The sequence below is a fragment of the Acanthisitta chloris genome, unplaced genomic scaffold (assembly GCF_000695815.1).
Source record: "Acanthisitta chloris isolate BGI_N310 unplaced genomic scaffold, ASM69581v1 scaffold14288, whole genome shotgun sequence".
NCBI lineage: Eukaryota > Metazoa > Chordata > Aves > Passeriformes > Acanthisittidae > Acanthisitta > Acanthisitta chloris.
Genome location: NW_008688783.1, coordinates 4,102 through 19,929, shown reverse-complemented (window position 1 = coordinate 19,929; position 15,828 = coordinate 4,102). Strand labels below are relative to the sequence as shown.

At 42.3% G+C, this 15,828-nt stretch overlaps 2 protein-coding genes across 2 annotated transcripts in view; one reads left to right on the top strand and one right to left on the bottom strand.

Moving 5' to 3' along the window:
* Positions 1-15,601, bottom strand: part of RALGPS2 (Ral GEF with PH domain and SH3 binding motif 2) — a gene marked incomplete at both ends in the record, with an annotated part of 40,238 nt that extends 24,637 nt beyond the window's left edge. Inside the window, one exon of the mRNA XM_009081170.1 lies at positions 15,475-15,601. Coding sequence (XP_009079418.1) covers positions 15,475-15,601 — 127 coding nt within the window. The remainder of the gene's footprint in view (positions 1-15,474) is intronic.
* ANGPTL1 (angiopoietin-like 1) lies at positions 1,506-10,960 on the top strand. Its single transcript, XM_009081169.1, has 4 exons — positions 1,506-2,337; positions 7,108-7,301; positions 9,369-9,639; positions 10,600-10,960. The coding sequence occupies exons 1-4, from the start codon at positions 1,527-1,529 to the stop codon at positions 10,785-10,787; spliced, it is 1,464 nt and encodes a 487-aa protein (XP_009079417.1). The 5' UTR covers positions 1,506-1,526; the 3' UTR covers positions 10,788-10,960.
* Positions 15,602-15,828: the final 227 nt, after the last annotated feature.

The following is a 15,828-nucleotide window of genomic DNA, read 5'->3' as shown; positions in this document are numbered from 1 at the left end:
ATATTAACAAAAGTTTTAAGTTCTGTGTTTGGAAAAAACATCATGTTTACTAGTAAGACACCAAAACAGCTATTGCTACAAACTAAGAGAAATGAGATTCCTATGGTAAATTCCTCAAACTTTTATGTGCTCCCTCCAGTAAGAAATGACTTTCAGCCTGTGTTGAGTCCAAGTGTTTTCCTGCCCTCCCAGGAGCAGTTCCAATACAACCATCAGCCAAACGAGAAGTTATTTCTCAGGCAACATTGGAACATTTGATCAAGACTCCTAGATCTAATTCCCGATGGAGATTCCTAGATCTCATTCCTGACTGCATGTAGAGTGAGGTTTGAAGCTTGCAACCACTGCTCTTGGTGAGAAATAAAGGCTTGGCAGGTTAATGAGGCTGAGCAGACACCACTTGTAGCAGGAACAGACCTGGGAGAAGTGACCTGACCCCAAAGTCACCTCATCACGTGTGAATGTGGATGCAGAGGAAGCAGCACAGCTCTGCTGCTCCTCCAGGGTGGCTGTTCTTTACCTTACCTTGCCCTGCTCTTCCTGTATGTCTCTCTGTAATTACACCAAGGTCACTGTACAAGGGCTTGTAGAAGAGGTCTGGGAAGGAAAGGCAGATGAACAGCTCAGATAAAAAGAGTGATCTGCTTCACAAAGCAAACAAACCATAAAAAATGAGGGCTTCTCCCTGATTTAAGTGCTACCTTTGCTTATAATCTCAAATTTACCTTGCCCTGCTCTTCCTGTATGTCTCTCTGTAATTACACCAAGGTCACTGTACAAGGGCTTGTAGAAGAGGTCTGGGAAGGAAAGGCAGATGAACAGCTCAGATAAAAAGAGTGATCTGCTTCACAAAGCAAACAAACCATAAAAAATGAGGGCTTCTCCCTGATTTAAGTGCTACCTTTGCTTATAATCTCAAATACTCAAACCTAAAAACAGGTCTCAAAACCCATTCCTGGACCTCTATCACTGCATTTTCGTTCTTTACACATCTTTTAAAAGATGCACAGAACACTTCAGTACAGTATTTACAGTGGTAACACATCTGCCACGTCAGTGTTATTTGGCTAAAGTGTTCTCAAAGACACCAAACCAGTGTGACAGCAGTTTGAAATGTTCATCTCAAGGCTACTAACAGGGACTAACAGTGCTCTAAGCTTTCCTCACAGGTTTAAAGTTACTTGAATAAGTAATATTCAATGTTTAAGACAACTACCTTATACAAATCTCCTCCCTAATGTCCAAAAATCATCTTACAGATGTGTTTTTTATGTCTACTAAACCTCTGTAGATATAAAGCTGAGAAATGGGTGTATAAATAAATAGGTATACACAGAGTATCTAACAAATCATACATATATAGAGATAACAGAGGGCCAGAAAGGTTTATATACTCCAAATTCCAGCATTTATGTGAATCATTTAGGTTGTTTCACAGTCCAGGAGCCTTAGTTTATGCTCTAATGGAATGACTTTATCTTTTATCTGTTCCACAGTCTCCTGACAGTCATCACACTTGTGCTAAAATGAAGATACTGAAGTGGACTTTGGGTGTCCTGTTGTTCCTGCTGTTGTCTATCGGGCGCTGCACGGAGCAATCCACGGCCCAACGGAGACACCCTCGTGCAGCAGATGGTGGAGAGGAAGGGAAAAAATGTGGTTACACCTTCTTGGTCCCAGAACAGAAAATCACAGGGCCAATTTGTGTGAACACTAACGGACCAGCTGGGAACAGGAAGGACGAAGTCACCAGGATGGACATCGAGAACCTGAAGGATGTGCTGTCCAAGCAAAAGAGGGAGATTGACATTTTGCAGCTGGTGGTGGATGTGGATGGAAACATAGTGAATGAAGTGAAATTACTGAGGAAAGAAAGCCGAAACATGAACTCTCGAGTCACCCAACTGTACATGCAACTCTTGCACGAGATAATTCGGAAACGTGACAACTCCCTGGAGCTTTCCCAGCTGGAAAACAAAGTCCTTAACGTTACAACAGAGATGCTGAAGATGGCAACGAAGTACAAGGAGCTGGAGGTTAAATATGCAGCACTAACTGATCTTGTAAATAACCAGTCTGTGACTATCTCCCTGCTGGAGGAGCAGTGCCTGCGAATCTTCTCGCGCCAGGACACTCACGGGGCTCCTCCTCTGGTGCAAGTCGTGCCGCAGCACATCCCTAACAGCCAACCATACACTCCTGTGCTCCTGGGGGGGAACGAGATACAGAGAGACCCAGGCTACCCCAGGGACAGAGATGTCAGGCCACCACCTGACCCAGCCACTTCTCCTACAAAGAGTCCTTTCAGAGTGCCACCACTGGCTCTGATCAACGAGGGTAAGTTACCTATCGCTGTTTAGCTAACCTGAGGTTTCTCTGTGCCAGGGAAACAGTCCCAACTGTAGAAATAGAACGAAGAACTCAAAGTACCTGCTGCAGCTCACCCTTGCTCCTGATTTTCTCTCTCCCTTCCACCTCCCAGGGAAAGCTTTAGTTTGCCAAACAACCTAATCCTTAAGCTATAGCTGCATAAGATGAATTTGTGGAAATGGCTGATGCTCAGAAATTCAATCTGAACAACTGACGCCTCTGAATCAGAAAGTCCTGGGGGTTCTCCCTCCAGCTGGGATGAAAATTCAGTATTAGCATATACTTTCTAATATTTCCCTCTGTTTCTCTGATGCTGCCTGCTGGCTACATGTTACAGTAGCTGGCCAGAGTGAGTAAGGGAAACTAATTAATCTTAAACAAATGAAGCAATTTTAAGTACTTGCCCTTTATACTTACACTTGCCAGAAGATAATCTTGCTACAAGAATTTTCATCCTTCTGTTCTGACCTCTTTCAAATGAACATCTAAATCCACCAACACAGTCATTCAATAAGTCTCTAAGTGGTTGAAATATTCAGGAGAGATAAGTGTGAAAGGATAATTGAATCGAAGCTGGATCCAATTAGGTGCACTCAGCTTGGAAAATCTAAACTCAGTCACTACATTCCCAGCAATTCAATGTCAGTAGGGGTTGGCAAGTTAAACTAACACCATAAATATTCTGAAAACATATTCAGGAGACTCTCACATCTTCACATATTACATTATTCAGGTCATTAGATAAACTCACTTATCACTAGAAACCAAAATTAGAGACAGAACAATTCACTCCCTCTGAGCTGCCCTGAACTGTCATGGTTGCACCTCATTAAAATTTTGACAGAACTGAATTAAAAAAATATATAATTCAAGGATTCAGAAATCCTTGAATTCTGAGACATCTATAGTTCCATAGAACGTTAAGGAGTTTATACCATACCCATTACTCCTTGTCCTATCACTGCAGTTCCCAACCAAAAGTCCCTCTCCACCTGCCCTGGAGCCCCTTCAGTTACAGCAAGGCTGCTCTGAGGTCTCCACACAACCTTCTCTTCTCCAGGCAAGTACTTTCTCTTGGCTTCTGTTAGCTTGCACAGCAAAAGAGTTTGCCTGGGGTTTTTTTTGGCTTTAGGTTGTTGTTTGTCCTTTCATGTCCTATCACTGCAGTTCCCAACCAAAAGTCCCTCTCCACCTGCCCTGGAGCCCCTTCAGTTACAGCAAGGCTGCTCTGAGGTCTCCACACAACCTTCTCTTCTCCAGGCAAGTACTTTCTCTTGGCTTCTGTTAGCTTGCACAGCAAAAGAGTTTGCCTGGGGTTTTTTTTGGCTTTAGGTTGTTGTTTGTCCTTTCAAATTGCCTTTAGTCACAGTCGAAAGTTCAATTTGGTTGCTAAGATGAAGTCAAACACTTGTGACTGCTCTGCAGCATTATGGCCAAGCTGCTGCTGATGTGAGGAACAACTATTTTTATTCAGGGTCTGCAGAAAATTCAGGCAGGAGTCCAAGTGAACTGCCAGATGTCATGCAAACTTCAATCACACATCAGGACCCAAAGGAAGCAGCTAATATCAAACATGACACTGAAGTCTGGTCAGACAGCACAAGTATAATTCCCAAAAATTCCTGCTTCCCAGCAAATCGGGCTGCAAGGCTTGCTCTGAATGCAGCTTTTCCTCTCTCAGTATAGAATCATCATAGAATCAACCAGGTTGGAAAAGACCTCCAAGATCATCAAGTCCAACCCTACCATCGTTACTAGAACATGGCACTAAATTCAAAATATAAAGGGAACAGAAGGATGAAGTTCTACTTTCTGAGTCTTTTGGTTAATTGGCATGAAAATTGCTCTAAAAATCGAGGAAGGATAATGTTCCTGTGAATTACACTTGTCTCAATTAGCTTAATACTTGGAATAATAATAACCAGTGTCCCCAAAATTTACTGCCACTCTTGTTGCAAAAAGTAGCTTCAAATTAAGCAAGCACTTGAAAATTACACCCCCTCCCCCTCCCTCTGCTGCTCATACCTAAAATCTAACTTGCTTGTAATACATGTCCAATTTTGTTTTACATTCTTGCACTGCTGTTGCCCCCAGAAATCCTCTCTATGAAGCTTACACAAGCAAAGCTTCTACATCATCTGCTCCAGATAACCTTTGGCAGCTTGACATGGGATTCAGCCATCAAGTGATTCAGCTTCCAATTTAAAATATGTAATCTCCTTCCTTGTCTTATGTGTTTAATTTACAACAGAATATGACCTGCACTAAATCCTGCATCTCACCCACAATTTTAGAGTGAAATAGTTAACAGATCATCTCAGAGTATTTCGGTCTCAGCCACTTGGTGTACACAGACTGTTACAAAAGACTAGATGTGCACAAGATACTTATACTCCTTACCTAGCTGAGATTTGAAACAGAGAATAAGCTTTTTTCACCGGTCAGAACTTACACTCACACTAGTTCTGTGAAGCATCTTACACTGCCTCACAAATCTCAGTATTTCCACTGAAAAGATCAGTTCTTACACTGTGAACTTGAAATAGCTATACATAACAAAGAATTTACTTCTCCAAAAAGATTCAAGGCTATACACCAAAAATGATGAGATGTATTGGATTTCTCTAGACTAAGAGTATAAATCTGTCACCTCTACCACAACATGAACTTATGATAAGCACCAGACAAACCTGAGCATCAGAAACCAGACACGTTGCATACTGTGACCTTAGTGCTGCTGAATTTCCCAAGAGTATTACACAAACAAACTGGTACCATTCTCTCTGCTTTAAAAACTACTTAAAACCAGCCCAAAGAGCTGCTTGGGTCTCTCAGGGAAAAATGAGTTCTCAATTTCTCCACTGGTAGAAGAAATAATGTGAGATAATTACCCAGCAGATCCAACTGAGCTATTCTTAATGTTCAATTAGCATTATAAAAAATAAGCCCCAGCCCTGGCAGTGTTCACAGCCAGGTTGGATGAGCCTTGAGCACCTGCTCTGGTGGGAGGTGTCCCTGCCCAGGGCAGGGGTTGGGGCTGGATGATCTTTAAGCTCCATCCCAACCCCTAAAATTCTATGACCAACAAGCCTGTTCACTTATAGAGTGCCCAAATTTCCTTAGGACAGGTCAAGGAAAGGGAGTGAGTCCCACTTAGCCCAGGAAATTCTCTCTGCACTGGACAAACTATGCGATATGCACAATCTACTTGGAAATGTTAGTTCTGGACAAGAGGAAAAGCACTCATATACCAAAGCTAGAGGATTTCCTTCCTAAGCTGCTGCTGCTGGCGCTGGCAGAATGACAAACCCATCACAAATGCTGACAGTGCAGCAGTACCTGCACCCATGGCTCAGTGGCTGTGACACTCCTGGCAGCACTGTCACAACTAGAAGCTCTGAGCACTCTTCACTGGACTTATTATTATTAGCTTTATGCTCTCTCATTAATATGAAATGCTGTGTGGATTTCTTGCTCATTACATCCTTGTCCAACTGGCAGCTACTACCTCAAAACCTAAGAGAAGTGATTTTTGCCTAGCTTTGTCACACAACCTTAACCTGCAGGGAAGGTCACTCACCCTCCACCTCTGCTTCTGACTCAAGAATAACCTCACCAAGTGTCTTCTGTGCTTCTTTGCACATGAGCTCTTTCTGTGACTGATGAGGCCTCTTTGAGCTTCCACGGAGATCAGAGAAAATGAGGCTTCTAGGAGGAGAGGAAAGCTGTAGCTAAATTCCTTTTCAGATGTTCTGAAGAGTCAGACACACTGGGGGCACCCAATGTTAACTAGTCATGAGAACACACCTTGCCTTTCACTAGGGAACAACCAGTGCCTCTAAACCAAAACTACCAAAAAATGAAAGGCAAACTAGGCAAAGTTTTCAGAGATATGTAAGCTGCATCCTTACAGAGGACCAGATGCTCTTCTCTAAGCTGTATTTGTAACACCCCAATTCACACGGACTCACATAGAGCTTTCAAGCAGCACTGACAACAGCAACAGCATTTTTGTAGAACCACAGCCCTGAAAACAACTTTATGAGCCCTTCCAGCTGCTCAAAAATCCTCCATAGCTTATTTTCTTCACCAGTATCCATCTACACCTATCACACCAGGATGACACATGAAACTTCAAGATTCCTACCCACAGTTATCAGGTGATCCCAGGTTAAGTACACAAAGGCAACAAATTACACAGCCTAAGAATTCTCTTGGACTCAATTCCAAGTCTGTAGGCTCTGGCAGTAAATATTTCTTACAGCATGTCTCAAACTACTTATGTATTCACATGTTAGAGGGGTTTGGTTTTAAATTCCACTAGTTTCCAACTGGTGCACCAGGATAATGAAGCAAATTGATTTCTGCCTTCGTAAAAAAGGAGAAAATCATAGACTCATAGAATCAATCAGGCTGGAAGAGACCTCAGAGATCACTGAGTCCAACCCTATGTGCTTCAGTATCCAGAGTGTGAGTCTTTAACAGGGCAGACAAAAAATGATGTCTGGGTAACCAAAATCTATTTGTTTAGCAAAGTGACAGGTTTTGCTCAAAAGTATATAAAGAGAGGATACTGATGTGTTTATTTATACACACACAGTTCATCTCAGACAGGAGCTGTTTTCCATGGAAGCTTCACACCTTAACTGAATTACTGACTTTCCATTGCAAACTGCTCCTGAACAATGAGCACTGTGCAGTCAGGCTGGAATGCTTAGAGTCTTTCTTTTCCCAAAGGTCCATTCAAAGACTGCCAGCAAGCCAAGGAAGCTGGGCATTCCAACAGTGGGATTTACATGATCAAACCTGAGCACAGCAACGAGCCAATGCAGCTCTGGTGTGACCACAGCCTGGACCCTGGAGGATGGGCAGTCATCCAGAAGAGGACGGATGGATCTGTCAATTTTTTCAGGAACTGGGACAGTTATAAGGTAAATTCTAGAACGCAGAAAATCAGTGAGTAAAGGAGAGTAACTGAAGAGTCCTTTTCAATCCCTCAGAGGCAAATGTACCATTTCCCTCAGGGCATAGTTAACCCACAGATCCCAGCTGTTGTTTGAAATAACCTATGTTTGTGATGCACAACACATCTGAGAGACACAGGTTATTGTGGACAGGGACTGGGAAGTCATTTATTACAAAGCTCTGACTAAACACATGATTTTTATTAACACTGAGAACTGCAGTAAGTACTTGTAAAGCTTAATTGTCTCCTTTAGGAATAAGCAAACTCAGCCAGTGGAATTATTCATTTAAAGACATTAACAGATTTGCAGGCTCAGGGGCTCAACTTTCAAAAGATTCCTAAGAACAAATTAAAGGAAATAATTTCTACCTGCAAATTTAGGTTAGAAGTCTGACAATGTCAGGCTGGGGAAGGGAAACACTCCTGGGTGTTACTGGGATATGCACCAGCAAACAGAGTGTCTAGGATGACAAATGGATGCTGCTCTGGAGTAATTACATACTACACAGGAAAGCTGAAAATCCATTTGGTTGGGTTTTTAAAAATGATAACAATGTGCTGACTTCATACTATAGGACACAGTTTGTCCCTGTGATGTTGTGCTCACTCTACATGGATCTACAACTGCCACATGTATTTGTAGGGAGAACTGAGCCACATTTAGCTCAGTGGTCTACAAATGGTGTCATATATATGCAGGAAATGGCAAAAAATTAGCATGAAGATTTTAGCTTCTTGAATTATTGGAATGTAATCATTCAAACAGAAATCAACAAATCAATAAATTATCCAATAACTAAATTTAGCAATAAATCTATCAATAACTAATCAGTAAATCAATAGTTACTCAACATCTTTACTTCTCAGAAGAGCATGTGCTTGGAGTTGTTCAGTGTTACAAGACAGTTATGGAGTGCCTTATATATCACCACAAACATTTTGAACAGAATGCAAAGAAAATGTAGAAGTGCATAACTGATGTCTATAAATAGCTCAAGTTCAGGCAAATTTGCCCTCGGATCTGTCAGTGGCTGAGGATGTTATTCCCATTAGCTGACACCAGGTCCCTGAAGGTGCAGCCCCTGTGAGGAGCTGACACCAGAGCTGTTTCCTGTGCCCACATTTCCACCTCTTTCCTGATCCCTGTGTGGCTGCACAGCTCCAGCAGTGCTGCAGGGCAAGCACTGCAAACGTGGCCCAGAGCCAGCAGAAAGGCACTGCTACCATTTTTGGCAGCAGTGTGATGCTCCATCAGCTTAGGCCAGCTGTGAAACTGCAGCCTAAGTTAGGAGACTCAACAGTCCAACTGTTGGAGAAAGACTGACCCAGCAAGGGATTTGAAGCAGGAAATCAACCGCAGGTCTTGCATAAAGTGAAGGAGGGTAGGAAGACCTCAGATACAAGGAAGCATAAGAGATAGCTGTGGTGGTGATGTACCTGCCCCAGCTGCAACACCAAACATTAACACTGGTGTATGTGGGGAGAGGAGGCAGCAGAGAGAAGCATCACTTCACAGCTGCCATGCTGTCTGGGATTTGAGAGGAAAGATGCCTTTATATCTCATTTCCAATACATTCAGTAAAGAGCACAGATGAATTGTGTGAGCAAATATACAGTAAAATCCAACACTAGCTGGGATATGAAGGCAACAAAAAGTAATTTGCCTTGAACACTGAGACAGCTGATACATAAATACTTTCTTAAACCTGGAAATAAACCCCTAGAATTCCATTATTCATCCATTATTACAGATCCCTTTAGCTTTGTCAGGTAATACATTGTCTCAGCTTTCCTATTCTCACTCCTTTTATCTGAAAAGGAGAGGACAGCACAGCACACACCTTTAGTGATTCTTGTAGCATCTCATGCAGCTCAAGAGCAGCAAAATAAGTACTTCACTGCTTGGGTTGAGCACTCATGCAGCAGCTCAGGGGCTGTTGGTCCCCAGGTGCCACTGGTTAGAATAGTCCTGCTGCTGAGCATTCTCAAGGGAAACTAAACTAACATCACCCTCTGATCTTCTGTCCTACAGAAAGGATTTGGGAACATTGATGGAGAGTACTGGCTGGGACTGGAAAATATCTACATGCTCACCAATCAGGACAATTACAGACTATTGATTGAGCTGGAGGACTGGAGCAACAAGAAGGTCTATGCAGAGTACAGCAGCTTCCGCCTGGAGCCCGAGAGCGAGTTCTACAGACTGCGCCTGGGCACGTACCAAGGGAACGCGGGAGACTCCATGATCTGGCACAATGGCAAGCAATTCACAACACTGGACAGAGACAGGGACATGTATTCAGGTAAGGAAACTGCTATGGCTGTGAGAAGGGAGTAATGTGTATCCTGTTAGTTATACCACCTTTGAAACCAGAGTATAGCACAAAAACGGTTGTAAGTTCTGAGAGAACAACGTTCTGAAAGCTGCTTCACGTGAATGGTGATGAAAATCACTTTGGCAGGGCCCCTCCAAGCCCAGAAATTCCCATCCCATCACCCTCACTGACAGCACACTTCAGCAACTTTGTTTAGCTCAGTGACATCCTGATCACTGCATGTGACTCTGCACTCAGGGCACCTGTCCCACTGATCTCCGAGCAGTGCAGCAATAACCACCAGCAACTAAAGCCTCCAACAGCATGAAAGGAACTGCACATGTGCAGAGGCTTAATTATGTACCCACACTTGAGAAAGGGGCAGATCACTTGGGTTTGTTCTCCTTAAAGCACTTCTTCATTTCCTCCAGCTTTCCCCTTATTAACAGCAAAAGAAACATAGGAGACTGTAATACTTGAACTGGTTTTGCTCAGCTGTCAATATCCATAAACGTGGACAAATCCTGCAAACCCTTGAACAAGCCTGCAACAGTAAATACCCAAGTTACAAGCAGCTCTTTGTGGAACTGTGGCCCTGTGTGCTGCTTGGGGCTCTATCAATTCACATTGCTTCCGCTCAAGTATTTCTAAACAGCACATAGTCCGAGTTCCTTGGGTGTTAGCTCATGGAGAAGCAATGCTGGTAGGCTGAGAAGAGATATCTCCTTAGTTTTCAGCTGTCACATAAAATGCCATGTCAATAATTTCCCCTCCAGCCATGGCTGCTGTTCCAACAGGAACCTGAGTAGAAGCAGCAACTGATGTGACCACAACAGGCTACGAAGTGCTTCCAAATTCCCTCTGAGAACAAGCCACGATACGAAAGCATGTGGTAATCTGTTTCTCCTCCCTAAAGCTGAAGCTGACCGATTTCCCTCTGTTCCACAGGAAACTGTGCTCACTTCCACAAAGGTGGCTGGTGGTACAACGCGTGTGCCCACTCCAACCTCAACGGGGTGTGGTACCGAGGAGGTCACTACCGCAGCAAGTACCAGGACGGAATATTCTGGGCCGAGTACCGAGGAGGTTCCTACTCCCTGAAAGCAGTTCAGATGATGATTAGACCTATAGACTGAGGAGGAAACCCCCACAGTGCTCAAGTGATCTTGTGTAAACTTCTCAGTGCTTGAGTGCCAGAAAAATAAAGTATTCCTTGTTACTCATTATTTTGCACAATCTGCCCCTGCCCAAAGCAGGTCTAACAGTTTTCCTGTCTTCTTTTCCCTGTTGTGTTACCCTCTCCCTTTTTAGAGCCCTTCTCTCCTGTGACAGTGCTTTTTCAGACACACATTCATAAAAGCAGATGTTTGTGCTTGCAAAGCATGTTTATCTTCTGGTCAAGACCAACATACTTTATGGAAACAGTCGTTAAAGCTGGTAAAAAATTCCAGATCTATGACAAGATATAAGCTTTTCCTCTTCTGAAAGCTTATGCTTTTCCAGGTTAGCTCAAGCCTTACATGTAAATATGTGAAATGACTATGTCTTGCTTTAATGTGAAAATGGATTAGTTATTTAACAATTTATTTAAAAATGTTGGTATTACTTTCAAGGACAAATCTGACTACACACGACTCTTTGAGAAGCTACACAACGAAGTGGAGACATTTTAGCTTTGCCAGCAGAGAGAGATTTTTGCAACAAATGATTATTTCAAAATGAGGTGGCAAATGAAACATAAACCATACAATTCCTTAAGGAATTCCCTATGCTAAGATCTGTGAGTCCTTCCTTCTGTAAAACACTTAGGCAAAGTGTTCCTAATGGAAGAAAATTAATGGTGTGAGAGTATTGATAAATTTCAGACAACCAAATTGCTCGGTACTTGTTTTACTTTCAACCTCTGTAATAAGACCTTCAAACTGAACAAAAGTATCTCTACATACTTGGAACTTGAATGGCAAAAATGAGAGTCCTGGCATTAAAACCATGACTGACACTTGGAGCCCCTGCCCTGCCCCACTCATAGTGATGAGAACTGACCAAGTGCTCACTCATACTGATTTAGAGCAGCACCAAGTCTGAACATCAGTTTTCCTCCACCACAGCAAAACAGCAGTTGGAAATCAGCTCTGAGTGTGCTCTCCCTGCCATCCCAGACTTGGTTAGGGGACACACATTTCCCTTCCACTATGTGTATACAGCTCCTGATATTATCTGTACCACATATTATCTCCTAGAGATCAGATTTCCACTGGAATTGCTATGCAATTTCACTAAAGCTACACAACACACTGCAGCAAAACAAGATGCTTCCAGCATCAGATACAACAAGAGGTTCACTTCAGGTACCAGAGCCTTAAACCAAACCTTTTCCTAGCATATAAAAACACTGAATAACTGTCCCCAGCCACACAGGTTGCTAATTTAATTTTATGTTACATAGATAAATATGCTGTTCTGAACTGTGACCAATGTATTTGTTTGGCACCTCAGATGTGCCTTCAGGATTTTAAGGAGTTTTGCCAACTATTTCACACAGGAAACCCTAATAGCTGAAAGAATAATCTAATATTATTGTTATGTTCAATCAGTCAATGTCAAAGGTTGTGCAAAGCCTCTCTGTGTAATTCAGAGGAGAGAAAAGAGGATTCTGCTTTCCAAACATCCTCCCTGGGGTAGATAAAGCTTCATTGATAATACAGAGCTGCAAAGGTTGTAGTTAAATCTTTGGTCAGACATCAAAGCCAACAAGTTTCACCAATGTTTAATTGGGGTTGGTGGCAGTGGGGAAATCAGTCCCAGCATATTCCATTCAAAAATTCCAAGCATTTTAGCTGGCACAAATGTTGAGGATTACAATTCTGAAATGGTTCTTCATCTAAGGACTATTTGTTTGTTACAACATCCCACAGAGCTCATTGACTGAGTGTCCTGTAAAATGTTTTTTAACTGCAGATGCTCAGAACTCTGTGGTCTGTCCTTTTTTCCTATGGCAGTTGGATTGAAGAGCAGTTCAGGTAAACTCAAAAGCTGAAAATACCCTCCAAAACATTCCTTTAATGAACACTTCTGACAGCTTTAGGTCACTGAGCCGACAGATTTCCTCCCCTTGGCACAGAGCGTGTTTCACCCCAAGAATCTCTTGCCTGCTACAAAAACAGTGGTTGTTTATTCAGTGCAGCCAGTGAAAGGTGTACTTTGCAGAAACCCCAAAGTAAAATTAGCTTGCACTCAGCCTTTTAATTAAAGCTTATATATTAGACATCTAAAAAGTGATTATTCCCCAGCTGAAAGCTGCAGGACAACATGAACTAAACAGCATTACAAACACAGCCAGAAAGCTTGGCCTGTACAAATGTGCTCTGCAAGGAAAGGCTTAATTAAGTTGCCAATTTAAGATCGTGAGGAAGGAAAGTAGAGCATCTCTTTTCAGGCTACTTCATACTCTGTACAATAATCCACTTTCAAATGCTTTTAACTATCAGTTCGTAGCTTTTGGGCTGAATTTCCCAGGTAGGGTGAATGAATGACCTTAAAAATTCTATGTTTTCTGTCAAACTTGGCTCAGAAAAGATGTTCAAAAAAGGTTGTAGCATCCCTCAAGCTTCTTGTCCTGGACACAAAGATGCATGTGAGAAAAATGTTTTTCCCTGTGAGGGTGGTGAGACACTCCCAGGTTGCTGTGGCTGCTCCAACCCTGGCAGTGTTCAAAGGTTGGTTGAGCCTTGAGCAACCTGATCTAGTGAGGAGGTGTCTCTGCCCAGGGCAGGGGTTGGGGCTGGGTGATTTCTAAGGTCCATTTCAACCCCTAAATTCTATGATTCTATGATCCTGCAGCAGTCTGGCTGTGAAGGACAGAGCCTCCACCACTCCTGAACCACCAGTCCAAATGTAACCAGGCACACCTCAACAAAGTTCAACTTAACATGGTTTTCACACCTCTTTCCAAAATCTGCTGCAAGACTGTCACTGCAATAGCTGAATGCTCCTCAGATGAGTACTTCAATAACCTGTTTTCAGCTTTGCTGTTGCTGGATATAACTCCTCAAAGGCAGCTGTAAGGAAGTGTTTCACAAGGTAGTACTGCTTAGTTAAATAAAAATCTTACCTCTCAAGACATGTCTCAGTTGTTTCATTGTGTGACCTCAAGTTTGCAGAGCTCTGGGATAAGACTCCCTTGGAGAAGGAGGTTTTATTCTCAGGTGAAACAGAACACCATGCACACAGCTCCTGCTTGCTCTGGCTGCTTTAGTTGGACTGGTGATGCCACACTGGTGACACATAGTGTTGTGTAACAAGGACCTAATACTGAACATCTTGTCAGTCTTGCATAGCTTTCTGCACTCACAGCTAAACCAGTGAGTCCACACTGAGATGTGCTGCCCTCACCAGCATTGCTAGAATCTGCAATCACATCACGCTTATGGCTGCAAGAAACTGAGGACCATTTTTATTCCCCCCCCCCAGTTAACATGGCAAAAATGCCTTGGGAAGGAAATCTCAGAAGTAACAAATCTACTCAGGTCTTACTGGAGATAAAAGCTTTGGTCAAATGAGAACACTTGGACTCAACTGTCAATCTTCCAAGATTGGTACCAGATCCAGACTTATCCTGACTCCGGTTTCAAGGCAATTTTGCTCTTATTTAAACCCTACAAAATTAAGGCTAGAGGGAGAGCACCAGTCAGCATTTGCTATTCCTTTGAAAAAGGCTCAAGGACATTCTTCATGTCACTAGCAAGAACTGATCCCACATGAAACCAGGTCACAACACATCTCTTAACTCCAGCAGGTCACAGCAAAGAGCATTTCTTTCTTTGTAAATATAAAAAACATATATTTTGCTTCAAGGGGCTTTTTTTTTTTGCCCCTTTTAATTCAGACCTCAAATGAGGAACAGTATAAGACACTAAAATTACTACTGATTCCCCACAGCAAAGTGGGTTTTTTCCTGTTTAAGTAAAAAGCATGTAAAATTCACCCAATTAACCTTGAAAAAGAGCCCAGCTGAGTAAAGGAAGTCTCACACTTCAGGGACAAAGAGATTACAGTTTAAGAGGCCTCGGTGACCACAGGACATCACCCTGAATTCAGGTGTAACAGCAACTCCTATCTGCAAAACCACCAAAAACTGCATACTCATTTCCTTGATTTTATGTGACTACCAACATCTTCTGGTACCAAACCAAAGCTACATTAGACAAAAACACACTGTTCACCTCAGTGTCTCAGTTTAGCAACATTAGATTAGCTTGGCAACAAAACCAATACATATTAAACACATTTATCTAGTTTTTAGCTCCACAGGAATATCAGTTACTAATAATTATTCCATAAAGCTCAGTCATAACAACCCAGTTTCTCCTGTCACCTTGGTGTGATTAACTGCAGCAATATCTCCGGATTTTTGCGTGTTCCAAACCTCAAGATCTAAGTTTGTTTATCTCAGAGCCTGGTGATATATAGCTTCTCATAAATTAAAAGCCATCATTACTGTACAGGCAAATATTCAGCTGTAGGAGCACTTGAAGGCACAACAATTTAAGTACTTCTCCAGTCCATCAGTGTATGTGGACAGCACATGGGAAAACCATTCCCTAGAAAACTGACACTGTTTGTAAAACCTTAAGTGTTTGTATGTAAAACCTGAACTGTTTGTGAGGTTTAATAGGTATTTTCTTTCTCAAGTTCTGTCTTGCCACTTACAGAGTATCCAGAATCAGGTTATAGATTCTTTACTGAGGTATTGAAGCAGATTCATGAATGCCTAAAAGATGGTGTTTAGTTTGGGTAACTATTGGAGAAATATGCTTCACTTACCTAGGTAGGGAATACAAGGAGTCATCTTCAAGCTGCTGATATAGTCTCTAAGCCTTTTGTAATTATCTTCTTTACTCATAACATACTCCAACTTGTCAAATGTGGCTTTATCCTTCCGACTCAGTAACTAGGGAAAGGAAAAAGAAGACAATAAACCAGATGAGATTAAGTTTGGTCATTCTAAGCACAGATTTCCACCTCCCCATTGTTGTTATTGGTCTGGAGTTTTCTTAAAGTACAACTGCTTCAAAATTGCAGCATTTCCTCCCTAAGGATGAGCACCTGGGGAGCTGGCAAAGGAAAGCAGCTATTTGGTTGTGGAATTTAAACTATCCTTGTAAACACTAACCAGGT

Excerpts from the sequence above, each read along its gene's own strand:
- ANGPTL1 (XM_009081169.1), top strand. The coding sequence starts at position 1,527 with ATGAAGATACTGAAGTGGACTTTGGGTGTCCTGTTGTTCCTGCTGTTG. Across the intron at positions 2,338-7,107 it reads ACTGGCTCTGATCAACGAGG|GTCCATTCAAAGACTGCCAG; the intron begins GTAAGTTACCTA and ends CTTTTCCCAAAG. Across the intron at positions 9,640-10,599 it reads AGACAGGGACATGTATTCAG|GAAACTGTGCTCACTTCCAC; the intron begins GTAAGGAAACTG and ends TCTGTTCCACAG.